We start from the raw sequence: 27554 nt of genomic DNA, 5'->3' as shown, positions 1-27554 counted from the left end.
AGTGATTAAATTTCTTCACCCTCTAAATTATTCATGCTAAGAATTCATAAGTTTGACAGCCAAATCTACACATGAATTTTTATTGTTGTTTTCAACTTCCCATTCACTCCCACCTTTCTACTGTTCAAACTCCTGAAGTCTCAGTCATAGCTATTCTTAGATATTTGAGATCGGCACAAGAAGCAGATAAAACCAGAAAAAGGGCCAAGAAAGACAAGATAGAACATGCATAGGTAAGTAGAAGTTGGCCTAAATTATGTAGATTACCAAAAGTGGGATGAGTAATGACTATGTGTTACAGCCATGGACAACTCTCCAGCAAGTCCTCTTATTTTCCAGGTGTTTCTCATTCTATTCCTATTCTTAGCAGTCTATCCATTAATCCTTCTCTGCTATAGTACTAATGGATAATTAAGGTGTTTAATGATAAAAAGAGAGTATGAGAACATTGTATCCCTATCGGTGTCTACCACCAATACCTCTGCCAAAGGACTGTTCAGACTGCCTCATATCAAAGTACTTTGTGGATAAAGAATGTTGAGAGGCCAAGTCAGAAATGAAAGTCGTCTACTTACTCCCCCTCTATAGACCCTCATCCCATACTCACTGTAGTCAATAAGCAAAGATTTAGCATGTCACTTTGGAATTGTTAATAATCCTTGGACTAGATATTTCTATACTTTCTATACTTCCACGCATAATGGCTGAACTAAAAACCAGGACTTGGACCTGGTTTTATATCATCAAAAAGAAATGATATGGGGCAGCTAGATGGCGCAGTGGATAGAGCACTGGCCCTGGAGTCAGGAGTACCTGAGTTCAAATCCGGCCTCAGACACTTAACACTTACTAACTGTGTGACCCTGGGCAAGTCACTTAACCCCAATTGCCTCACTGAAAAAAAAAAAGAAAGAAAGAAAGAAAGAAAAAGAAATGATGAACATAATGAATGCAGAAAAGCATAGAAAAGCATGAAGTGATACAAAGTGAAGTAACAGAGCCAGGAAAACAACACATACAATGACTTCGATCATATAAATGGAAAGAACCACCACCACAAAACAAGCAAAATTGAATGTTGCAAAAGTATCAACAACAAGCTTGGCCCCAAAGAGATATGAAAAGACACGCACACATACCTTTGTAGAGGTCATGAAGGGTATGGAACACTGCATATAATTAATCTGATTTTTTTTTTGGATGGCTTAAGTTTTGCTTAATTTGTCTCTTCTCTTTTTATTTTAAAATTTTTTTCTTACATGGATGGCTTTCTGAAGGGAGAGGATGAGTGATACAGAGGGGAAATTTAGATGATAAAAAAAGGTATCAATAAAAATCCATTATTTTAAAAATATGTTTTTAAAAGTATGGATACTTGTTTAGCATAAACAAAGGCCAGGTGAATTTTTAAATAGCTGCTACAGTTTGTTACTGAACTTCAGCATGAGAAACTGGGAATTACATTTCTTCCCAACACTATAAGGTGTTTATTCATGTTTCCATCTACTTCCAATCCCAGGCCTTAGCATAGTCACAACTGGCACCTCTCTAGCCTATAACGTCCTATCCAGCTGCAAATCTATGATCTTAGCTTCTAAAATATTCTTAAATCTCAAACTAGATATAGTTTAACAGTCAAGAGCAAATGTTTCTGAAGCTTTTAGATACCTGAGGATGCTCTGAACAATCAAATTTTGCTACTGATTAAAAAACAGAAAAATCAATCAGTGGAATTGGATAGACAAGGAAAATAATGATCAAGACTAGATCTGTGATTTAATTAGTATAGTTCCAGGTGAGGAAACTCCATCTATCAATGAAGGTTCAGTATGATCTCCGCAACTTAAAGTCTTAGAGCACTGCCTATAGAACTTAGAAGTTATGACTTGCCCAGGATTCCAAAACCAATACATGTCAGAGGTAGCCCTTGAACCCAAGTCTTCCTTGACTTCAAAGCTGCAAAGCTAACTCCCCTGGACAAAAAAAGAATAAGAAATAATTCAACTCAATAACCCAGTATTTGAGAAACCCAAAACCCAAAATTACCTAGGAAAGAAATCCCTATTTGACAAGTATTGCTGCAATAACTAGAAAAGACTGGCAAAAAATAGGCCTAGACCAACATCTTACATCATATTCCAAAATAAATTTAAAATGGATAAATGACAAGAATATTAAAGATCATACCGTTAAAAAAGAATTATATCATGTAGCTTTCACAATAGGTAGAGGGTGAATTCTTTTTTGTGTATGTGAGGCAATTGGGGTTAAGTGACTTGCCCAGGGTCACACAGCTAGTGTCGAATGTCTGAGGCCAGATTTGAACTCAGGTCCTCCTGACTCCAGGGCCAGTGCTCTATCCACTGTGCTACCTAGCTGCCCCAGAGGGTGAATTCTTAATCAAACATGGGCTAGAGAAGATTACAAAAGATAAAATAGACAATTCCAATTATATAAAACAGAAAACCTTTTGCATGAAAAAAATTAATTCAATTAGAATAAGAAAAGAATCTTTTTATCAAGTATCTATGATAAAGATTTGATATTGTATAGATAACTATCAGAAATATAAGATCAAATGGATTATTAGTCAAAGGATTTGAAAAAGTAGCTCTCAAAAAAGAATTATAAACTATTAATAACTACATGAAAGAATGCTCCAAGTCACTAATAATAAGAGAATGCAAATCAAAACAAACCATAGTTTTACCTAAGGCCCTACTAGAGGGGATTATGGAAAAATGAGCTTATTAATACATTGTTGGCAGAGCTTTGTATTGGTCCAACCCACAGGAGAAAGCAATCTGGAATTATGCAAATAAAGTGACTAAAATGTCTCCTCTGACCCAAAGAGTCATAGTTAAGCATATATACAAGGTCAAAGACAAAAAGTAGAATATGAGCTTCTTTTGAGGAGGAACTATTTTCACTTTTGCTTTGTAACCATAATGACTAGTATGGTTCCTGGCACATAGTAAACATTTAATAAATACCTGACTGAATTTTACAGGAAAAGGTACAAATACACATAAAAATATACAAATCATATGAAACCTGGTAAAACATCAAATATTTTTAAGATTAGCCTAAATAAGTTTAAACACCAAGATGTTTAACAACTTTAGTCTAAGTTAAAATACATAAGTATACTTTTAAAGATATAATTAATTTTAATATATCTAATAGAAAAGAAATCTTCAGGAAGAAAAATAAACACTTTAAAAAGCATACTTGGGGCAGTACCTAAAAGCAATTTGGTTGCCACCGAGTTAAAATATTGTAGTCAAACTATACATAAACATCTGGAGGTGTTTGTAACTGTGAGGGCCAAAATTTGATATACGGAGCATTATTTGGGTGACATGCCTTAATACTGGGGTCCTGGAAATATGAGGGACCTTTTAGGTTCTCCCTCTGCTCTGAACTGCCCTTTTAGATATTTCTCCCAGGCCAATAAGAAAGGAGCCTCTAAGCTTTAGTTCACAAAATGATCAGATTTTATTACTTGGGAATTAATTAAACAACAAAGGTGAAACTAATAAAAAATCAAAGATAAGGAAATAGGAAAATAGAAATACAGATAAATACTCTTAACTCTGAACTTTAAACCCAGACCGTTTCTAATTTAACTAGTTCAAAGGAATTTAGGGTTTTTTGTAATTAAACTCACCAAACAGCAGCTACGAAAGACAGAACGAACACTCCAAGGGGAGTTGCCAGAGGGAGAGCAAGCTGGCATTACGGAAAAAGCCTAGTGTTCCAGAAGCAGCCTTCCACCTCCCTTCAGGGAGCTTTCAATCTCCCCTCCCCCAAAAGGGGAGGTCCTTCAAAAGCTGCCTATGGAGAGTCTTCCTTCTGACCTTAGTAGCATATGTAACCTCAGGGTGGGCCAGATGTGGCCTCTCCCAAATGATTCAGCTAAAACTGCGGTATTAATCTTTACCACAAATAATTTTTACCACATAACAAAGGTGGAATCTTACTATTGTTTGCCAATCTTCGGTCTCAAAATATACCATTTTAGTGCAAGTGCAAAACAAAGGCTTTTCATGAAATAGAATAAAAAACAAAATAACAGAACACACACATAATCTAAGTGGAAAAAATGGGGATGTTGGGATTATATAAATACATGGAGAATATACATATGGAGAATGTATCTGTCAAGGAACCCACTTAAGGGTTACACAAACAGGGAACATAAGTGATCAGAGTAGTGAGGGGCAACTCACACCTCTGATATTACTAATATGTTCTGGTGATGTCCTCACACTACTCACTGTTAACCTGCTTCCTGCCCATACTGCATGATTAAGATGGTCTTCAGCTAGTCAATCAACCAAGAAACCAACAAGCATTTATTAAGTGCTCACTGTGTCAGGTACTGTGCTAACCATTGGGACACAAACAAACACAAAAGTAAAAGTTTCTGTCGTCAAAGTGCTTACATTCCACTTGGGAGACAATAAGTACATATACACAAGTCTGTATATGAAACAAAATGAATACAAGGTAAATTGGGGAGAGAGTGCACTTGCACTTGGGGGAAGAAGGGGCAGTAAGAATCAGGAAAAGCTTAAAGTAAAATGTCCAACACGCTAAGTCTTGAAGGAAATTGATTCCAAAAGATGTAGGTAAGGAGTACATAACTCTTCCTGGAATACTGATATGTTACCTATGGATGGGTCAAATGGGGAGACAAAACAAGGCAATCAGAATTCTTTAGGCACTTTATTTTTCTTTAGGAAAACATTTTGTGCAAGTCTTTTCTTTGTAACACTTTTTGATGTACTTGGTAGGTTGCTCAGATTCTCAACTCTTTTCTTCACTCACAGAGTTTTGCAGCAAAGTTTTTTCTTATGGGTTAACTTCCTGACTTTCCTGGTATTGGGATCCTGAGATGTCTGAGTTTTTTACTTCTTTTATAGGAGGAAATTTAGCAGCATCTAAATTTAGCAGAGCTGGCTGTAGTGGGAGATTGTTTTCTGTCAAACCTCCAAAGAGCACAGCCTGGGTGCATTTTTACCTGAAGGCAAAGGACAACTGATAGGACCAGAGATCATCATATCCAAGGGCTGTTTCATTCCATACTCTTGCCATTTTCCATTTTCTTTAGTTTCAATTAAGGGACCTCTAAATGGAGCATAGCCTAAACTGACTCAACAGCCACCTTTATTCAGAATGACAGAGACAGTTCTTGAAAAGCTCAGACCAATGACTGACTGAAGTCCATATAAGGTCTAAGATCTGTTTAGGTCAGGCATTGAAGACTCCAAGATCATCCACTGTATCCTGAGCCATCACCAGTTGTCTTGACATTTGTCCTGGCACTCAGAAAGAGAGTGAGGCTAATTAGGTGGTGCAACTCTGCCTCACTTAAATTCAATTTACATGCAAGTCAAGACATTACCTGTGATATCACTGGTCCTCTTTGAAAAGAACAAAACAATAACAGATCAGTGGGGCCAAACTCAAATGGAAACAAGAGCCACTAATCCATATGTAAGCATCCCCACAGGTTTTATATTTTTGCAAACTATTGGAAACTGTTGTTTTAAAAAGTTGTAAAATGTAACGGTATCTATCTTTCATTGTATTTTTATTTATTTTGTTAAATATTTCCCAATTACATTTTCCATTTGATTCAGCCCCACTAGCACTTGGTGGTATATTTGAAACCTCTCATTTAGAAGATGACCCTTCATTATTCTCATTTTTCTCCCTTTTCACAAAAACTGAGGAGTCCCATACAGAGATGAGCAGGACAATTTCACTCCATTGATTTTCCGCCTTCAATTTTTGCTTATTTGTCCATTCATCCCAGTTGGAGATGATATTCCAAGCCTGTTTCCTCATCTCTAAAATGAGGTGGTTAGATTATAGAATCTCCAAGGTATCTTTCAGTTCTAAACTTAAGGTCCTATGATCCTCCTTTTCTAGTCCCTTTGCCCATGTACTGTAGTCTTCATAAGTTTTAGAATCATTCTGTTTGGCATTTAAAGCTTTTCACAAAAAGGAGTGCCAATCTACCTTTCATGCCTTATTACAAATTACTTCCCTTCATAAACTCTTCAGTCCAGCCAAGTCAGATTTCTTATTCTTCCTCATATAATCTATTCCATCTCCCTCCTCTGGACCTTTGCAATGGCTGTTCCTCATGCCAGGAAATAATTATCTCACCTCTCCCTCTTAAAAATCCCTAGTTCCCTTCAAGGCTCAGTTCCAGCACAGGACTTTTTTTTTTTTTTTTAACATGAAGCCTTTCCTGGTATCTCTAGCTGATACTGCCTTACAGTCAAAAGATCTCCTGTCTACTTTGTATAAACCTGTAGATGTATATATTGTCCCTTTAATAGAATATAAATTCCTTGAGGGCATGAAATGTTTTATTTTTTACATATCTTTGAATTGTCAGCTCCTGGGACAAAGCAAGTGATTACTATTTGTTTATTGATTCTTCTCCTTATGGTTAACTAGTTTTCAATTACTTATTCCATAAAGTGGTTTCAAATTTTTAGCTCTTTTGTTTAGCTTTGCTAGGTCTTTAGTTCAATTGTTAAAATTATTTTTTATCTGTTGATTAAAATTTTACACTTTCATAAAGAGACTGATTATTCCTCCCAGGGACTTCTCCATGGGTACCAAATGCCAAAAAAACACCTTGTTGGCAGCCACCGCTGCCACCACTCTACTTTTTTTTTTTTTGGCAGGGCAGTGAGGGTTAAGTGACTTGCCCAGGGTCATGCAGCTAGTAAGTGTCAAGTGTCTAAGGCCAGATTTGAACTCAGGTCCTTCTGAATCCAGGGCCAGTGCTTTATCCACTGTACCACCTAGCTGCCCCCACCACCACTCTACTTTTAACCCAGCCACCTCTCCCACCCATCTGATTCCAGGCTGAGACTGGCTCTGCAACCCTGGTTGCCTCAGGCCCTTCCCTCAACTTCTCAGTCACTACAGCAGCCCAGCCCTCAAGAAGTGGAGAGAAGGAACCACCTGGTTGCTTAATAACCCTATGCATCCCATCTCCTCTGTGGGTCCCACAGTGACTTTACCTTGCTTACCTCCAGTGTTCTTGCTGGATGCTGCCCCAACCCCTAGTTCATCAAGAACCTGTATTTGCTGCCAGCAGTGCCAGGCTTTTGAAGGGAGAAAGGGAAAATGAACTGGCAGTATTTGCTGTCATAACAAAGCTACCACCAACAACAACCTGTTGTGTTGGGAGTAGGGAATACTTTCTTCCCATACCTCCATAGGTACACAGTTCCCATTTTGGAGATGAGTTCTGTATGTAGTCAGTCAATCTGATACACTGTTATCAAGAAATGCAAAGCACCTCTCACATTCTCATGCCCGTTTAGTAGCAAATGCCCCCAAATCACCCATCATCTGACAGACAAGGTATATGAAAGTGAGATGCAAAATTCCAATCCTATAGGAGAGTGGAGAATACCACCAAGACAATAGCTGTGCCTTCCATAAGAGCACTCAATAATGCTGTGGGACATACAGAGTACTCCAAAATGGTTTGGGGCTTTTTGTCCTATCCATTCCTACTGCAGCTCCAAAGTCAATTTTTGTCATCCATTCCTACTGCAGCTCCAAAGTCAATTTTTCCTGTGGAAAGAATCATTAGTATTCACTGAAGGTGTTTAATCTCACTAAAACTAAAGGAAAGTTGGAAAGCAATATCAGTAACAGTCGAGTCTGATGTAAGCAACTGAGAGGTATGCTTGGGTTGCTAAGAATGCCTCTGAATTTGAGGTGCTTAAACATTCACCTCCCTGAAATGAGCCTTGACCTAAGAACACATGATCAAGTGTTCCTTTGTAATCCTCAACTAAATTAACTCTTTTTTTAAAGCAATAAATATTTTAAGTTATAATTCTGGGTTCCAATTTTTATCCTTCCTTTCCTTCCTTCCTTATCCTTCCTTCCCTCCCCCCCTTCCTGAGGCAGCAAGCAATCAGATATGGGTTACAGATGTACAATTATGTAAAACGATACCATATTAGTCATTTTGCATAAGAAAACCTGAATAAGAGAAAAAATGAAAGAGTGAAATATAGCATGCTTCAGTCTGTGTTCAATCTATGCTCTTTCTTTGGAGGCAGATAGTATATTTCATTATGAGTCCTTTGGGATTGGTCTTGGTTCATTGTATTGTTGAGAATAGTTAAGTCATTCACAGTTCTTCATCAAACAATATTACTGTTTCTGTGTACAATGTTCTCTTGGTTCTGCTCACTTCACTATACATCAGTTAATACAAATCTTTCTAGGCCTTTCTGAAACCATCCTGCTTGTCATTTCTTATAGCACAATAATATTCCAACACCATCATATACCACAGCTTGTTTAGCCATTCCCCAATTGATGGGCATTCCTTTGATTTCCAATTCTTAGCCACCACAGAAAGAAATGCTATAAATATTTTTGTACAAATAGGTTTTTTTCTCTTTTGAGTGATGTCTTTGGGATATAAACCTAGCAGTAGTAGTGCTGGATCAAAGGGTTATTGCACAGTTCTATAGCCCTTTGGGCATAGTTACAAATTGTTCTCCAGAATGGTTGGATCTTTTTATAACTCTCCACCAACAGTAGATTAGTGTCCCAGCTTTCCCACATCCCCTCCAACATCCCATATTTTCTTTCCATTTTTGTTATATTTGCCACTCTGATAGGTGTGACATGATACCTTAGAGTTGTTTTAATTTGCATTTCTCTGATCAATAGAACATTTTTTAATATGATTATAGACAACTTTTGATTTCTTTGTCTGAAAACTGCCTGTTCATATCCTTCAACTATCAATTGGGGAAAGATTTGTATTTTTATAAATTTGACTCAGTTCTCTATATAATTGAGAAATGAAGCCTTTATCAGAGATATTTGTTTCAAAAATTCTTTCCCAGTTTTCTGCTTCCTTTGTAATCTTGGTTACATTAGTTTATCATATACTAGATTACTATAGTGATTTACTATAGTATAATTTATACCTATTCTATTCCACTGATCCACCTCTATATTTCTTAGCCAGTACCAGATAACTAAATGAACTCTTTTTTTTTTTTTTAGTGAGGCAATTGGGGTTAAGTGACTTGCCCAGGGTCACACAGCTAGTGAGTGTGTAAAGTGTCTGAGGCCGGATTTGAACTCGGGTCCTCCTGAATCCAGGGCCGGTGCTCTATTCACTGAGCCACCTAGCTGCCCTAAATGAACTCTTAAGGACACTGCCACATACATGCTGGTCTTCTTCAAGAATTATATTGTCACTTTCAGCAGTCCTGAATAGATTTATGTATAATTGGGTAGAAGGGGAAGTAGGAGTAAATAGTCAAAGAAACTAAAATACTCACTAATTACTGCTATAATGATTATTCAGACATTTATAATACTATACAGAATTTAAAGATTTTTTTTCCAAATTATTTTGTTCAATTTTAAGAAAATTAAGTTATCTTGGTTCAATGAACCAAGCACTATCTAGCTATGTTGATGGAAGATAACTAAAGGGGAAACAACCCAGTTAAAAAAAAAAGTTACAGCACATTAATTGCAGCAATCCAAATGGCCTTATAACTATGTTTCTTTCACATGCATACAGATCCAATTCAATTGCCCACTTGTGGTTTGGCTCACAGAGCTGAGTCAGACCCCCCTTGGCTTGCTTCCTTTCTGTTTACTCTGATAACAGTAACAATATTTTGCTCTGTTCATCAGAGAAGCTGAATCTGAGTAAGAATTTTTATTCAAGTAGTTTGATGCAAACAAGGCTCCAGTGATGGTGAATCAAATCTTTCAATACAAGCAATCAAGTCCATTTTGGAGGGCACAGATATTCTATTGCAAAACATGGTATCCTAAAATCTAGTGCAAAGCTAAATTTTTAGGATTTAAATACTAATATATTTAAGCTATTATGATTTTTCATAAGAAAAAAACAGCTGAATGATTTGTTCATGATTTATTAACAAAATTAATTTAGGTAAACTTATTTTTTAAATCTAAAATCCATTGTATGTATTCTCCTACAATTTTTTAAATGTTAATATTCTGAGCCAAGTACCTACATACTCTTCAAGCTCTATATATGCAAAGAGATTAATTTTACAGAGTGACTTCTGTGTCTTTTTGGCAAACAAATTTTAGAAGCTAGTTGTTTTAAAATAAACTAAAAAGCCTGAATGGCTTATGGCCTAAAATGTGTCATCATGTAGAACACAGCAAGTTCAAATGCCTACAGAGCAAAAAAAGAGGGGGCATCTGGCCCTGCTGGCTTCCCACATGGCCATAGATTTCAGTCCATGAGGTCTCCTACTGGGACATGTTATTTTATTTTAAAACATAAATAAACCAGCTTTCTTCCCTCCCCCCTAAAAAAAATTTTAAAGTCCATCTGTCAATATTAAGAAATTTGACTCTTTAGACATACATCCAGCTCAGGTATCACACAAGAGTTTGGTAGGTAGGAGAACAAGAGGAATTTAAAGGTATCTATATTCCTCTACTTCTACCAAATAAACTCTGCTTAGCAATAAATTTAGATAGGCTCAGAAAAGAACTCAGATTGCAAATATATAAAGGAGCTATCATTACAAATCTAATTTTACTCATTCCCCTACCTTAGTGCTGGAACTATATCCCTATTCCTTTAGTTTTAGTGTAATTAAACATCTTCAATAAATCCTAATAATTTTTTCACCTCTAGAAATTGAACATGGAGTTGAAGTAGAAATTATTAATAGGATAAAAAAGATTTTGGAGCACCCTGTTCTAAAGGTTTCATATCACTTCCTTTTTTTTGTGGGTTTTTTTTTTTTTGCAGGCAATGGGGTTTAAGTCACTTGCCCAGGGTCACACAGCTAGTAAGTGTCAAGTGTCTGAGGCTGGATTTGAACTCAAGTACTCCTGAATCCAGGGCCAGTGCTTTAACCACTGCACCATCTAGCTGCCCCCTCAAGCTGCCCCCTCATATCACTTCTGGGCATTATAGAAAGTAAAGCTTCTATTTTGTCACTGTTCTCCATTTAAATAAGACTCAACCAGTTTAGGATTAGGATAAAGTTATTTCTGCTATCTTCCTCCCTTTAGTACACTAGTCACAAAGTCACAAGTAATTGGAAAAATGGCCAGAAGTTTTAACAATTCTCAAGACTTCAAAAATTGTTCTTCTGCTACTCATAACATTCCATTTCCTATCTCCATGCCTTTGCCCAGACCATCCTCCATACCTGGAATACACTCCCTCCTCACTTCCAACTCTTAGAATTCTTCAGTATTTTTCTATATAAAGCCGTTCCTGATCCCCCAAAATGTTAGCACCCCCCAACCCAAATAACCTTGGATTTCTTCTGTATATACTTAATATGTTTTCTCCCTAACAGAATTTAACTTCCTTGAGGACAGGACTGTTTCATTTTTGTATCTCCAGCACAGAACACTGCCCAATACACAATGGATACTTAATAAAATTCTTGTTGGCTATTTTACCCAACATAAATAAAATGAACAAAGGAATAAAAGTCTAATTGTAGTCACAAATAGAAAAAGGAAGGTAGAGGATGGAGTGGGAAAAAATGGATCACTTTTTTTTTATCTTCTGCTCACAAGGAGCTTATATTGGATCACTTTTTTTTAAAGTATTTTCTTTGCAGTATTGCCAACATCAAATATTATTGACTTTTTAGTTTGAGTAAACAAATGCCCTGTTGAGCTAGTACAGGACATAAAGACAAAATACACCATACCTTTAATAATTCAAAGTAATAACTGAGAATACAGTAAATAAAAATATAGTATTAGAGAAGTACTCCTTCCCCTAAATAGATAAAGGTCTTAAGATAATCCTGCTAGTATCAGAAAATAATATAGCCTTTTTCATCTTCTGACTTACAAGATGACCAAGAGGAGGAGGAACAACGGGCGGGCCAAGAAGGCCCGCGGCCACGTGCTGCCCATCCGCTGTGCCCGCTGTGTGCCCAAGAACAAGGCCATTAAGAAGTTCGTCATCCGCAACATCGTGGAAGCCTCGGCCGTCAGGGACATCTCCGAGGCCAGTGTTTTTGACTCTTCTCTGCTCCCCAAACTGTACGTGAAACTGCATTACTGTGTGAGCTGCACGATCTACAGCAAGGTAGTGAGGAATCGGTCTTGTGAGGCACGAAAGGATCGGACACCCCCACCCCGCTTCAGACCTGCTGGTGGTGCCCCCAGACCCCCTCCAAAGCCAATGGAAAGAGCTATCTGCCTATCAAAATTCCTGAACTGATCTGAGGAAAATAAAATGGTTGGTTTACCTTAAAAAAAAAAAAGATTAATTTATGCTATCTACAATTTAGTTCCTGAGTAACATGGTATAATAAAATTATATGAAAGGAAACAAAGTCAGACACTGCAGTATATTTATTGTATTTGTTGGTTTACTGGGAAATCTCAACTCTTTATAACCATGAGTCTTATTTCTTGAGGAAATGGAAACAAGTTATATATTTGAAGTCTATCCATAAAAGGCAATATGTTCACCATTCCAGTGAATACAGACTCAAAGAACCGGATATTTTTTGAGGGCTGCTGATGCTGTTTTTAATAAAATGCTGAAATATGATTTGTCATTATCACCAAAAAATACTATTTTCAAATGTTACAAATTTATAATGAATATTACATAAACAAAAAATCATAAACCTGAAGACATATTGAAAAATAATAGTTTGGCAAAAACCAAAAATAATTAAAATGAAGTTAGTAGGGGCAGCTAGGTGGCGCAGTGGATAGAGCACTGGCCTTGGAGTCCGGAGTACCTGAGTTCAAATCCAGCCTCAGACACTTAACACTTACTAGCTGTGTGACCCTCGGCAAGTCACTTAACCCCAATTGCCTCACTAAAATTAAAAAAAATTTTTAAAAATGAAGTTAGTGGCACTTAAGTCCTCAGAGCTTAATGTTCATGGCATGAATGCTGTTCTTTGGCAGATGCTAAACAAACATAGCATGATGTTCAAGTTTTTCAGTACTTGTAGAGTAATTTCACCAATATATTCACCAAAATATTTCATTATTAACATAGAGAGTAATTTAAATAAAGACAATATAAATCCATTAAGCCAAAGGATATTTTATTGCATAAAATAAAAATAGGTCAAACAACTAAGAAAATATGCTAGTTTCTTCTTTACATGTTTTTTTAGAATGTCACTACAAATAGTAATCATCTATTGTATAAAACTAAAACTTTAAAAAGGGAATCAATACATGATGATAAGTATTTTTAAAACCAAGGCAATGCCTTAACGTATGACATTCAGTGAAACTTAGGGAAGAATTTCTAAATTCTTAGCAATTCCTCTTTAAATATTAAGACTTAAGGCTCAGGGGGCAGCTAGGTGGCACAGTGGATAAAGCACTGGCCCTGGATTCAGGACTACCTGAGTTCAAATCCAGCCTCACTTACTGACACTTACTAGCTGTGTGACCCTGGGCAAGTCACTTAACCCCAATTGCCTAAAAAATTTTTTAAAAAGACTTAAGACTCTGCAAACGATCAGAAATATACAAAGGAAAAGAAACAAGCATGTGGTGATGAAAAAAGATACAAACTCAGCTACAAATAGATTATGAAAAACACTGAAGAAAGCTAAATCAATAAAAAATTCTTCACATTTATACTTTAGTTTTATAAAGCAGCATTTTCCTCACAAAAGCCCTGTGAGGATGGTTGTTCAAATATCACATTCACACTGGAAATAAGTTCACTGAGCCTTATTCCTCAAATTACTTGTTGTCCATAGTCATACAACTATTATTAGCTGAGGCAAGACTCAAATCCAAGGCAGTGCAAGTCCACTGTAGTTACCTCTAAATGACATGCAACTTGGAACTACTTTCAGGTACAAAAGTATCTTACCCTTTTCTCAGTAAGTGAATTAAGACATATTACTGAATAATAAATGAACAGTCTTTAGTACTTACTCAGCATTAACTGTCAAACAAATATCTACAAAAACAACCCAAAAGACAAAACAAAGACCCTAGACAAAATCTATTAGGTTATAGCATTTTAAAAACATATACATACTAATTATCTCAAAAGGATCTTGCAAAATTTAACTAATATCCAGGAAGTCTGTATCTAGTTCAAAGACAAAAAATTAAGACACTGCTCAAATGAATTTTTAAATGACTAATTTTCAGCTTAATAATTTCCAAATTCTAACATAAGCATCTGTACTCTAAATTTTAGTGTAAATAACACATTACAAACATATTCTTGTTGTATCACTAGATAAAAATTATTTTAAGCTTTACTATCCAAGTATTACAATGAACTATTACAGGAAATACAATTGTAAAGTAGTGTTAACTACATAGAAGCAGAGTGTTTTCTAAAAGCAGGGATTCAAGAGATTTTGAATCACTATAGGCAAAAGCCAAGTTTCTCCCTTTTCAGAGTAGGACTCATTTTAGAGTAGAATTCTATCCATGAGGAATAAGTTACCAGATGAAAGACTTCACAGCACAAAGAAAGATTTCAGCTTTTTTAATTAAAGCAGAAAAAAAAAAGGTTGACTAAACTCTATTCATTTACACAGGTGTAGTAAGGAGCCCAGTGTATCATGCATAAACTACATTTGCTTACAAGTCAGCAAATACAAAACAAAATATGCCTGAGATGATGGGGTAATTCTAAAAAAATGTATTTACATAATGTTTCTATATCACCTATATTTCATAATATATTTCATCTCTTATCCCTCCCAGAGAGCTATCACCTATAACTAATTAAAAAGAGTAGGAAAAAAAAGAAAAACAGTTCAGTAAACATAAACAACACAAAAGCCAAATCTGCGATGTTCCATACTGAAAGCTCCCCCAGCTCTGCAAAAGAGGGATGAGGTGCATTTTTCTCTCTTTTCTTTGGAGCCAAGCTTGGTCACTAACTCCATAGTAGTAAGTTTTCATTTCATTGGTTTTTTTTGTTCTTTCCATTTACAATCTTGTAGTCCCTGGATATATTATTTTCCTGGCTCAATTTTTTTTTTTACTTTGTATAAGTTTATATAAAGTTTCCTAAGCTTTTCTGTATTTATCATATTCATCTTTCATTACAATAAGAAAGCCAAAAATATTTAAGTGCTTCCTATGTACTAAGCAAAACAGTACCTGCCCTCAAGTTTACATGCTTATATCTAATGGGGAAGATAACATGTACATGTAAGTAAGTACATACAAGATTCATATAGAATTGATACAAGGTGAACTTAGAAGAGAGGTCACCATCAGCTGAAGGGGAAGGGAACCAGTAAAGGTATCCTGCAGAAAAAGGTGCTGCTTAGAAGGAAGCCAGGGAATGTCAAGAGATGAGAAGAGAAAAGCATTTTAGGCATGGAAGGCAGTCTGTACAAAGGCACAGAGACAGAGGAGAGAGCATCACGTGCAAGGAACTGCAAGTAAGATTATAGCTAGAAAGCTGGAAGGTACCTCAGAGGTTAACTATTTCAATGCCCTCATTTTACAGAGGAGCTAAACTGAGAGAGGCCTGCATAGCTGGACCATAGAATATACTGGAGGAGTAAAATGTAAGAAAACTGGAAATGTAGGAAGAAGCCAGGTTGAGAAGAGTTTTAAATACTGGAGGGTTTTATATTTGATCCCAGAGCTAATGGAGAGCTAATGGAGTTTCCTTAGTCAAGGAGTGACTAGGGTAGAACTCTGCTTTAGGAAAATCCCTTTGGAAGGAAGCTGTATGGAGAATGGAATAGGAAAAGCTTAGAGGAAGTACATTTAAAACATTATGGCAGGGGCAGCTAGGTGGCACAGTGGATAGAGCACCAGCCCTGGAATCAGGAGTACCTGAGTTCAAATCCGGACTCAGACACTTAACATTTACTAGCTGTGTGACCCTGGGCAAGTCACTTAACCCCAATTGCCTCACTAAAAAAAAAAAAAAAAACCCCAACATTACAGCAACAGTCAAAGAGAGAAATGATGAGGACCTGAACTACAGTTATGACTATATTAATAGAGAGAAATAGACTATAGGAAATAGGTTTCAAAAGTAAAAATGACAAGATTTGGCAAGTGACTAGACACAAGGGGTGACAGAGTGAGAAGTCAAGAATGACACAGAGGTTACAAGTATGGATAACTGGAAGTAAGCTGATGTCCTAGACAATAACAGAGAAGGCCTAAAGAATGGTTGGTATGGGAAAGATGACTTCTGTTTTGGTCATGTTAAGTTTAAGATTACCATGAAACATCCAGTTTGAAAATTCCATTACTCAGGGGCTGATGCAGGAATAATAGGCCACAACATTTGTGCCACAATTTGTTTAGCAATACCCAATGAAATGGAGCATCAACTCTGTTTCCAATTCTTTACTATTATAGAGTAATGCTGTTATTTTTATCAATGACTTTTTTTGAGGTATATGTCAATTAGTGAAATCTGAGTGAAAGGCAGTGGGTATTGGTGATTTTCTTAGCATAATTCCAAATTGCTTTCCAAAATGGCTAGACCATTTTAAAGCTTTACCAACAGACAATCTGAGTACCTGTCTTTCTACAACTCCGCCAAACAACTATTTCCATCTTTTGTCAATTTTTTCAGTTTGCTGGGTGTGATTTGAAACCTTAGAGTTGTTTTGATTTGCATGTCTCTAATTCGTGATTTGGAAAAAAAAATTTCCATATGTTTGCTAATAATATCCAATTCTTTTGAGAATTGCTTATTCATATACTTTGACCTCTTATCTACTTGAATAGCTTTTGATTTTATATATTTCTGTTAGTTATCTACATTATCTTGGATATCAGACCTTAGTAGCTAGCATTTATATAGAGTAAGGTTTGCAAAAGCTTTACATGTTATCTCATTTGAACCTTATCAGAGAAATACGATACAAAGATTCTTTCCCCCAGACAACTGCTTCCTTTTTAACTGCATTGATTTTGTTTGTGCAAAAGCCTTTTCATGTCACACTACTGAAGTTATCTATTTTATCTTTTGTGATGATGTCTATGGATGTCTATCCCTTGTGTGGTTAAGGATTTGTTTCCATAGCTGTGAAAGTTATACGATCTGGTTCTCCTTTAATTTTTAAATAGTATGACTTTTAATATTCAGGGCCCATATCCATTTGGAATATCCTGTAGTATATGCTGTAAGATGTTGGTCTAAGCAAAGAGTATTTAACCTTTTTGTGTGTGTCTTGGACCCATTGAGAAGTCTGGTTAAGCTGATAAACCCCTTCTAAGGGTAATGTTCTGGAGAGGTTATTGAAAATAAAGATGTACCTTTTTTTCCACCCAAGTTCACAGAACCCCTAAAACCTACTGGACTTCAGATAAAGAGCCCCTGGCTTAAACCTAACTTTCCCTCAAATGGTTTCCAGTAACTCCTGTCAAATATGAAGTTATTTTATAAGACAAATGTAGTCCTAATACCTTAACCAAGAAAGGTTAAGCAAAACAAAATTATAAATCTACATTAGTAAAAATCAATTTTAAAAATTTAAAACAAAATCTTGGCAAAAATTCTATATACAATATATAAAAAAGATACACTGTTTATAAATTAGATCTATACCAGTAATTCAAGTATTGTTCAATATTAGAAGAAAAGTTAGCAATCATTTGAAAAACAAAAATATTCAAAACCATAGGGTTGTAATAGATGCGGAAAAAGCTTTCACCAAAGTATAAAACTTAGTTATACTAAAAACTTTACAAACATAGGCACAGGACTTTTAAAAATATATAATAAAATATATTATCCAAAAAAAAAAAGCTACTACAATATGCAATGTGGAAACACAACAAGTTTTCCTAATGATGTAAGAGTAAAAGCAAGAATGACTCCTTTCCTCAAAGTTACCTAACATATTGCTGGAATACTAGCAATAACAATCAAGACAAGAGGGAAAAGAACGGGCAAAAGGAGACAAAACTATCCCTATTTCCCGATGTCCTGATGGATTAATTTAGAAAATCCTAAAGAATTAGAAAATAATTGAGATGATATATTTAGTAAAATGAACAGGATAAAGAAAAAAATTGATTGCAAATTCTAGGAAGAAGCAATAGAAAGGAAAACCCCAATCAAAATAATCTTGTAATTATATACCAAAAATATCTGAGTGTCAAACATAACAAGACATACTCAAAATCTGTATAGCTAAAACCACTAAACTCTCTAAGAAACCCAAATTAATTGAAGAAAAACATAGGGCTCACATCTGGGCTACACCAATACAATAAAAACCAAAATACTATCTAAATTTAGAGATTTAATGCTATATAAAATTATCCAGGGTTATGGAGTTAAACAACAAAATTCAGTTGGAGGAACAAAAGATCTAAGATTATCAAGAGATATGAGAGGAATAAAGGAGAAATAATGAACAGAGGTTACAGGTTTCATAAATAAAGCTGGAATGATCAAAACTATTCAGTAATGGTTAAAAAAAACAACAGGCAGTGATGGAATGTGATCTAGAAGGTACAAAGTCAGCCTTGAAGCCAAGCAAGACTTTGGCTGTGTGATCCTGGGCCAAGTCACCTTTTAGTGTTCTAGACAATTAGAGACTAGAAATTGCAGAGAAGATGCTGACCTCTATTGGCAAAGAGAGTTTGCTCACCTAAGAATTCCCTACAGGGAAACAGAATGAATAATAAGAAATCAGAAACAACTGAATTCCATAATCTAGTGTTTAATATATTGGAAAACAAAGTATTTTTAAATTAATTACTTTTTGCAGCAGTGGTGTCCAGCTCAAATATATTTGGGTGTTTTTTGTTTTGTTTTGTTTTTGGTGAGGCAATGAGGGTTAAGTGACTTGCCCAGGGTCACATAGCTAGTGAGTGTCAAGTGTCTGAGGCCGAATTTGAACTCAGGTCCTCCTGAATCCAGGGCTGGTGCTTTATCCACTGCGCCACCTAGCTGCCCCTGTCCAGCTCAAATATAAAAGGGGTCTGCATATCAATTTAGAAAACCACAAATTCACTTTATCTATGTTGTACTGTATTTTTATTTATTTTGTTAAACATTTTCCAAATACATTTTAATGTTGTTTGGGCTGCACTCCTGAGTTTTACAGATGCTTGCTTAAGAAACCTGCAAGTTTGACACCTGTTTTACAGTGTTAAAAGTTGTGCTTGATAGAATCATTTGCATTAAGTTCTTTTTTTTTATTCACTACCACATTACCTGAACTATATACTCTTTGACTATAGCTTGTACTACCTTGACCTACTTTGAGAGCAGGAACTATTTTTTGGCTTTCTTTGTATTCTCAGCATTTAGCACAGTGTCTGGCACATAGCAGGTGCTAAATACAAGCTTGCTGACTTAACTATAACTTGTCCATTTTAGTCTGTACAACATATCCATCTTAAAAATTAACTCCTGGTGATTATTAATCGACAAAATGGGAGGGGGACTACAAAAAATGAGATTTGAAAAACTCTTTACAGTAACAAACTTCAAAGATATGTTTTCTGTATGATTCCAAATACAGTATTTTAAATTCATAATAAAATAAGCATTGTTATTAAAAGAAAAATATTTTCCTAAAAACCCACAAAACTATGATTAAAATGAAATGACAAGTTAAGACTCAAGAATTTTAAACCTTTAATTACTTTCACTGTTAGAAAGGTTAGATAAATTATTTGACCTTTGTCTCAGTTTCACAATCTATAAAACAGGAAAAAACGACAAGGGCAATAGTTAATTACATTACCGTGCTTTGAAGTTTTATGTTTTCCTCAGTTCTCCCAACCTGTAAAATACCTTAACCTGAATGAGAAGACCAATACATATTGTAGATATCTGTATGTTCAGAATCTAATCAGTTGAAAGAGAGATGGTATTCATCTTTAAATTTTAGTTAGTAAGCCAAAGTTCATGCAATGTCCCGGAATTAAAAGATTCCAAAATTCAATGGAAATGGATAATTTAGTTGTTCTGGGCTATAAAACAAATGCAAGTGTTGTCAAATGGCACTGTTTATTGCATCTCAGAGCATCCTGAATGATCTGAACAGAAACCAACCTACAGGTAAGATGAACAAACTGTTACTACTTTTTAAAAAATACAGTTTCACCATTCTAAACCATAAGTCAAAGTAAATGTCCCTAATCTAAGAAAACCTATCAAAGTACTCTCTAAGCCAGCAAAATGTATTTATTACAAGCTAAATTTTTCCACCTCTAACAGCTACCTGCTTACAAAGTCCATCCTACTGCCAAGATGGAATACAATACTTCATAAGAAGCTAATAAATTTATCAAAGGGGACTAATAAAAATTAGGAGAATGTAAAAGCAAAGCTCAAAAAAACATAAGAAGATTGGAAATTGACTATGTATTTCAAATAAATTTAAATTGCTGACACTCCCTTCCTCAATGATATAAACACCATAAAAAAAGAAAAACCTCTCTCAAACAAGTCAATTAACCCCTCTAAGTTTCCTGAGCAAGTCAGTTTTTCATCTGTAAAATGATGGGTTTGAAGGGGATGGTTTTAAACATTCCTTCCTGCTCCAAATATTATGATTCTAATATTACTTATCAAATCCATTTATAACATCCTTATAACTTGCATCTTATAAGAGCAGAATATGACATTTTGTTCATTTTAGAGTCTCATTCATATGGCAATGGTTAAATAAATTACATGGCACATGAACATAATAGATTATTGCCATGCTGTAAGAAAAGAGAGAAGCATGGGAAAATTTACATGCACTCCTACAAAATAAACTAAGCAGAACCACCAAAACAATACAGAAAGAACAACAAAAAAGAATGAACACTGTATAATTATGATGATCAAGCTTGGCCTCCAAAAGACAGAAAACTCATGCCCTTCCCTTCTTTGGAAAGGGGAAGAGAAGAGGATAAGCATGAAAGTTTCTACTATGTGCCAGCCACTGTGCTAAGGGCTTTTTACAAATATTATCTCATTTGATCCTCACAATAACCCTTCTAGGTAGGAGCTATTATCATACCCATTTTACAGTAGAAGAAAACTGAGGCAGAGGTTAAGTGACTTGCCCAGGGTCACACAGCTAATGTCTGAGACCAGATTTGACCTCAGGTCTTACTGACTCCAGGCCCACTAGGCCCACCCCACTATTTACTGTATCACCTCGCTGCCTCTTTGCAGATACAATTGTCTGTCCACAGGTGTGTAAAAGTGCCTTTGTCATATTTTTTCTTTCTTTCTTTTTTTTTTTTGGTGAGGCAATTGGGGTTAAGTAACTTGCCAAGGGTCACACAGCTAGTAAGTATCAAGTGTCTGAGGCCATATTTGAACTCAGGTCTTCCTGAATCTAGAGCTGGTGCTCTATCCACTGCACCACCTAGCTGCCCCCATACTTTTTCAATGTACTGATTTTGCTTATTTTTGTTTTCTTCCTCTTTCTTTTAAAAAAAATTCTTTGTTATAAGGGGTGGCTCTCCGGGAGGGACAGGGTAAGGGATGGATACAGGTAACTTTTTAAAAAATCAATTAAAAATCTTCCTAATTAGTTTCCTAAGCTGTAAAATGGGACTGATAATACTTGCACTGCTTACCTCACAAGGATGTTGAAAGGAAAGAGTTTCTTGAACCTTAATGTGTTATATAAATGCAAGTTACTATTATTCCTCTGGAGAACTTAAAAAAAAAAAGCCAGACACAGGAAATGTATTCAGTGATTTTTTAAAAATATGACTAGCTTTCTGGTATTTTTTCTACTTAGTCTATGTTTAAGAGTTAGTACACTATTTAGAAAATAACTTCTCACCAGTTTTCTTTCTTTCATTCTTTCTTTCTTTCTTTTGCAGGGCAATGAGGGTTAAGTGACAAACCTGGGTCACACAGCTTGTGTCAAGTGTCTGTCTGAGGCTACATTTGAACTCGGGTCCTCCTGAATCCAGGGCCAGTGCTTTATCTACTGCACCACCTAGCTACCCTTCTCACCAATTTTCAAAAGTTTTTTAAAGCAATAGAAACAGAGGCTAGGTACCTGTTGTTGTTGTTCAATCCTTTCAGTCGTGTCTGACTTTGTGACCCATTTCAGGTTTTCCTGGCAAAGATACTGAATCGGCTTGCCATTTCCTTCTCCAGCTTTTTTTTAAAGTGAGGAGCTGAGACAAACAGGATAGAGTGACTTGCCACAGGTCACTTGGCTAGTCACAGAGCTAGTGAGTGTCTGAGGCCAAATTTGAACTCACAAAGATGAATCTTCCTGATTTCAAATGCAGTGCTCTATCCACTAAGTCACCTAGCTTGCCCTGGCATCTATGTCTTCTTCAAAGAAGAGATGGGACATTTGGAAGTTAAGTTGGATGAGGCCATTTAAGATTAACAAAAATACAAATGCTGTTTTTAATATCAAGCTAAACAGAAAATACTTAATTTTTATTTAAATTTTTTAAATATAAAGCAGGTCTCCAGAAATGATCACCCATCTAGTTTTTCTTGTCTCCATTCACATTTACCATTTTTGCATATTTGTCTGTCTAGCCCCATCAACCCCCTTCATACTGCAGCATATAATGCATCAAATAAAAACAAAACATATGAGTTCATCAAGCTTGAAAGGAATAGATTTCATACAAATGCTATAAAAAGGTAAAAGGAACAATTTATTAAACTCCTTTTATACCCATTACTAATATCCTGTCAGCTCTAAAAATCTAGATATTTGCTGATTTGACTGGTGTTAAAAGCTCTGCAAACAGTCACTTGCTCACTGATATGTCAAAGACTTTTAATTTACTTTACTCTTTATAGTATTGGCAGTGTCACCCAAGGGGAAAGTCTGGTGAAATATTTTACAAGGAATTAATTATTTTGTAATTAATTGCAAGATAATGTCAATGTCAGTTCCAGAGGCAGTGATTCTCAACAAGAGACTTTGAATCAGTCAATGTCACCACTAGATGGGTGACCTTGAACAAGTCATTTAACTTCTACTAAGCCCAGTTTTCTCATTAGTAAAAGTGTGACAATACCTGAAGTGGAAAGACTTGGAATAGAGGATCTAAGTTCAACTTTCTGCACAACTCAACTGCCTGGAGGATCTTGGGCAAGTCACTTCCTCTATCTTGCCTGGATCAGATTTCTCAATATTCCTTCTAAATCCCATGACGCTATTATGCAAGGCATTATTATTCCACCCAAAGTCTAAAGTCCTCAACATAAATTTGATTGATTTAAAATTAGAGCAAGACAGTGACAACAATTCATCTATGATACATAAATAATTAGTCCTACCCTTTAGGATAGCAAGAAGGTACTAAAATCTGAGGGGCAAATAGAACACAAAATAATCCATTATTCAGGTGATTTCTCATCTAGGTAATATAAACTTATTCTTGCTACCATCAAAAAAGCAATAATTGGCACCGTTTCTTCACATGAATTCTCTAAGATTGTCAATTTTCAACACTGGCCACAAAAAAAATTACAGAACCTAAAGAATATTCCTGATCAAAAGATGTCCCCAAAATCTAAGATTTAAGGAAAATAAAAACCCACAAGTACACTATATCACATCTTACATTCTTCTTAAAAGTTACTCTGTGAGGATACTTTAAAGTTCCCATATTCTAAAAAGTGCCCTCAGTTTTAACAATCTTCATGACCTATAGACTTGAAAAGCTTTGCAAATTTCTATAAAGATACTATTGATACCAGTCTTTGAATTCTGAACATTTCTCTGGGTCAGATGTCTGATAAAAGGAAATTAAGTGTCCTTCAAATGATAAAGAGAAAAGTATTACATAATTACAGTCTAGCACAGTGTTTTACAGAGTGGGGCAAAATGAATAATCCTTGATTTTGAAGTATACACCATAAAGATAATTACTGTTTATATCATCGCACCCTGCAGAATCCAACATAAAGTAGGTCTTGGGTTCCATTTAAACTCTAAAAAGACATTTTTGTAAGGTAGTTTCCTTTATAAGTCACTTCAGCCACATGAACTCCAAGGATAATAGTAAGGCTCTGATATAATATTACCTCTTATTGTTCCCATTCTAAAAAAGGATTTTTCTTTCAATAAAGGCATAATTAGACTCTCATCTAGTACCTCAAGGGTTCAAGACCTGTGCACGCTACTCCCTCACCCTGAAAGCTTACAAATCAGAGAAATCCAAGATTTTTTAAGTACGAATACAGGATCAAGATCTGACCATCTTAAAATAGTGAGATGTTTAAGAATCCTATGATTTTGTGATTCAAGGATTTACTGAATTTACTGAATTTAATTACTAATCACTCAAACAGACAGGATCTTGTTAAAAACAACTAGATCAAGCTATAGCACCACTCTAGGTATGAAAAACTAGAAGACAGGATGTTCAGAAGGGAAGTTAATGCAAAGTGTCTTAATTCATTATTACAAAGCAGAACCATCCTTATCAAGTATGAAGAGCCATTTTTAAGGACAAAACATTTTACAGATTCCCATACAGTAGTCACTGCTTATATACGTTTTCTCAATGACCAAAAGCTATGATGATTTCAATTAATTTGTTTTTAAACATAACAACTACATACACATTTGGTATTTTTTTTAACCAGTCCTACTATTTAGTCTAGAGATGATGTGTTTATTTTATGGTTTTTCATATTCCTTGTAATAAGTCCAGGGGCCCAATGGTTAAGAAACATTCAAATAAGGGGAAAAAATCCTTATGCTACATTGGGGTTCTACAGATCCAAGTAATTAGCAATACCATCAACAGTTTTTAAAGCAGATGGAAGCCAATCTTGAGGCAAGATGTAAAGATGCTATAATACCTAGTGACTAGAAATTACCCTTACTCCTAAATATATGTCTGCCAAATATTACAAGTTTATTCTTGTTTCAGCAAAAGAATACTTCAATTGAAAAACTCTCTAAAGTTACACAACAGTACTTCATTTTGATTTTATTTCTCAAGAGAGGCTGTATTTTCTGTACCTCTTTTCTATAACAAATTGAAATCTGGTTAAGATGCAACTCACTATGGCATTATCTGTTCAGTAGCATAATGCTTCCCTTTTTTTGGACTAAGTATGTATTAAAATTTATTATTCACCCTAACATTTGGTATGATTTTCTTTGAAAAAAGGATAACAAATGTGAAAAAGCCATAACTTTGGATTTTGACTAGTTTAGTAAAGATTAGTATTGGGAATTTTACTATTATTCAAGTTTGAATTTCCATATAGTCAATGTGATGCTGGCCTAGTTTGTCAGGAAGACCTGAGTTTGAATCCTGTCTCTTGGGCAAATAAGTCACTTCATCTCTCTGGGCCTTAATTTCCTCTTTTGTAAATCAAGAGGGCTGGACTGAAGGACCTCAGAGGTTCCTCTGGCTCTAAATGTAAGATCCTATGAGCCAACAGATTTTAAGGCTAAATTTACACATAGAAAACAATTTCTTTACATTTGTTCCCTTTTGCAAAAGAACTGCAGCAACCAACCGTAAAATAAACTAACCTGTAATCTTTACCAAGAAAAAAAAAATCTGGTTTAACAAAAGCAAGCATAATAGCACACCTCTGTTTCAACAAACTGCAAATTTCGGTCAAGCAATAGGTTTCCTTAGACTACGACAGACTTCTCTTTGTGCTGATATGAATTTTTTTAAAGAAAGCAAATCAACATTTCAAAAATCTAGTGTTTTGACAATAAAAAAAAAAACTTTATAAAGGATTCTGCATCCCCTATTACCCTGTCTCCAGTCTGAAATAAAATAGGTCAGACAATTCGAGTTTTATAGTTTTTTTCTGTAACACACGACTTTCCGATAACATACTACTTGGTGTTTTATTTTAAATTCATGTTCTTTTTTTTTTTTAATGCAAACAACTACAGATAATCTCGAAGATGTCACACAAAGGCTGAAGCGGCATCACCAGTGCCCTCTACCAGGAAGTAATCAGAGCAGCTTCGATGGTGCAAACTACAGACAATAAGGAGGTACTACCGAGGACCCGAGTGGCCCCAATTCTTAAGCTACACAATTCTAAAAAGCTTAGGAACAAACGTTCTGGCTTTTCTATAACACCTGTACTAAAGAATTCAAGAACACCAAGTTCCTTCCTGGGTTTCCTATACGATATATAAAGATCCCATTCCTCAGAAAGAGAGACTACATATGACCTTACCACCCCTCCGAGAAAAGGAAAGGAAAAAAAAGCAGTGATGTTTTCTCTTTCTAAAGCAGCCGACTTATTTTTAAAACTTCACGAAGCGTGATTCGGAGAAAGAATCCAATCCCCCATCTCCCTGAACTTTATTAATAATGACTCAAAAGGCTCTCTGGGCTGCCCCCCTCGCCTTGGAGACGGGCCTCGGGATGCCGGAGCTTCACCGGTGACTGGGAGGACTCGATCTCCAGGGAGATGGGGGGGGGAGGGGCAGGGGTCACTGGCGAGCCCCCCCAATCCCGGCCCCATGTGCTGGACAACAAGAACCGTCCTAGGGGCCACCGCCAGAAGGGCCGAGACAAAGCTGGGGGGTGGGGGTGGGGGGAGAAAGGGAAGGAGAGAGAGGCGCTGGTCCTTCCTGCCCCGGGTCCGAGATGACCTACGACGGGACCGGCGCACGTGTGATCCTCCAGCAGGGTGCGGGGAGAAAGAGGGGGCGGGAGGAGTCTGACGGACGGGGGGGGAGGGGGGGGGCAGGAAGGGCTTTGTGCAAACTCTGCAAACGGGGGACAGTGGGGGGGGGGGCGCCCAGATACAAAGGGAAGGGGAGAACCTTAGATATACACGCGCGCGCGCGCGCAAACACACGCCCCGACAGTCGTCTCCCCAGTCCGAGGGAGCGCCCCAAAGGCGAGTCCCGGCGCCTCCTCCCCCGGGCCGGGCCGAAACAAAGGAGGCTCGGCCCTGGTCTGGGCCTGGCCGGGCTCCCCGCACCCACGCACCCACTTCCCCCCACACCCCGCGCGGGCCAGGCCCGGCGGAGCCGCGGCCTCGGGTGAAAGGAGAGCGAGCGGCCCGGGGCCGGCAGGGCTTCACTCACCGCTGCAGCACCAGGACGACGGGGAGCCGTTGGGGAACTTGGCCGAGTCCGGGACGATGCAGACGCTGGAGCTGAGGTGAGGGCACTCCATGGCCGGGGGAGGGAGTTAGAGAGAGGAAACGGAGGCTCCGGGAGCTGGAGGGCTGGGGGCTGGGGGGCCAGCGGCAGCGGTTCCGTCTCCGTTCCCTCTCCGCCCGGCGCTCTGGAGGCGGTGGCGGTTGCGTCCCACAGCCCTCCGCGTCAAAGACAACTGCGCGATCCGGCGCCGGGTTTTCCCACGCGCCGTGCTTGTCCTTCCGACACCCCGTTCCAGAGAACTGGAAAATCCGAGCTCCGGGTTCTGTGAGCTGCTCCCACGGGGGCGGGGGCGGACGGCGGGGCGGGCGAGGGGCCTCCACCCACTCGGCCCCGCCCTCCCTCCGCCCCACCCAGCTCCGCCCCTGCCCTGGCGAGAGCCTCCAGCTCAACGCCGGAGCGCAGGAGGGAGGGGCTTGAGAGAGTGCTGCAGAAAAGTTAGCCGCAGAAGTGTTTGATTTCTGT

The 27554-nt window shown here is 37.1% G+C and overlaps 2 protein-coding genes across 2 annotated transcripts in view; one reads left to right on the top strand and one right to left on the bottom strand.

Moving 5' to 3' along the window:
* Positions 1-27240, bottom strand: part of USP3 (ubiquitin specific peptidase 3) — a 115230-nt gene extending 87990 nt beyond the window's left edge. Inside the window, exon 1 of the mRNA XM_043982333.1 lies at positions 27015-27240. Within this exon, the coding sequence (XP_043838268.1) occupies positions 27015-27105 (91 nt within the window). The 5' untranslated portion in view covers positions 27106-27240. The remainder of the gene's footprint in view (positions 1-27014) is intronic.
* Positions 11897-12268, top strand: LOC122741553 (40S ribosomal protein S26-like). Its single transcript, XM_043985138.1, has one exon. The coding sequence runs from the start codon at positions 11897-11899 to the stop codon at positions 12266-12268; it is 372 nt and encodes a 123-aa protein (XP_043841073.1).
* Positions 27241-27554: the final 314 nt, after the last annotated feature.

Source organism: Dromiciops gliroides, chromosome 2, assembly GCF_019393635.1.
Source record: "Dromiciops gliroides isolate mDroGli1 chromosome 2, mDroGli1.pri, whole genome shotgun sequence".
Lineage (NCBI taxonomy): Eukaryota > Metazoa > Chordata > Mammalia > Microbiotheria > Microbiotheriidae > Dromiciops > Dromiciops gliroides.
Note: the sequence above shows the minus strand (reverse complement) of the source record. Positions and strands in the feature narration are given on the sequence as shown.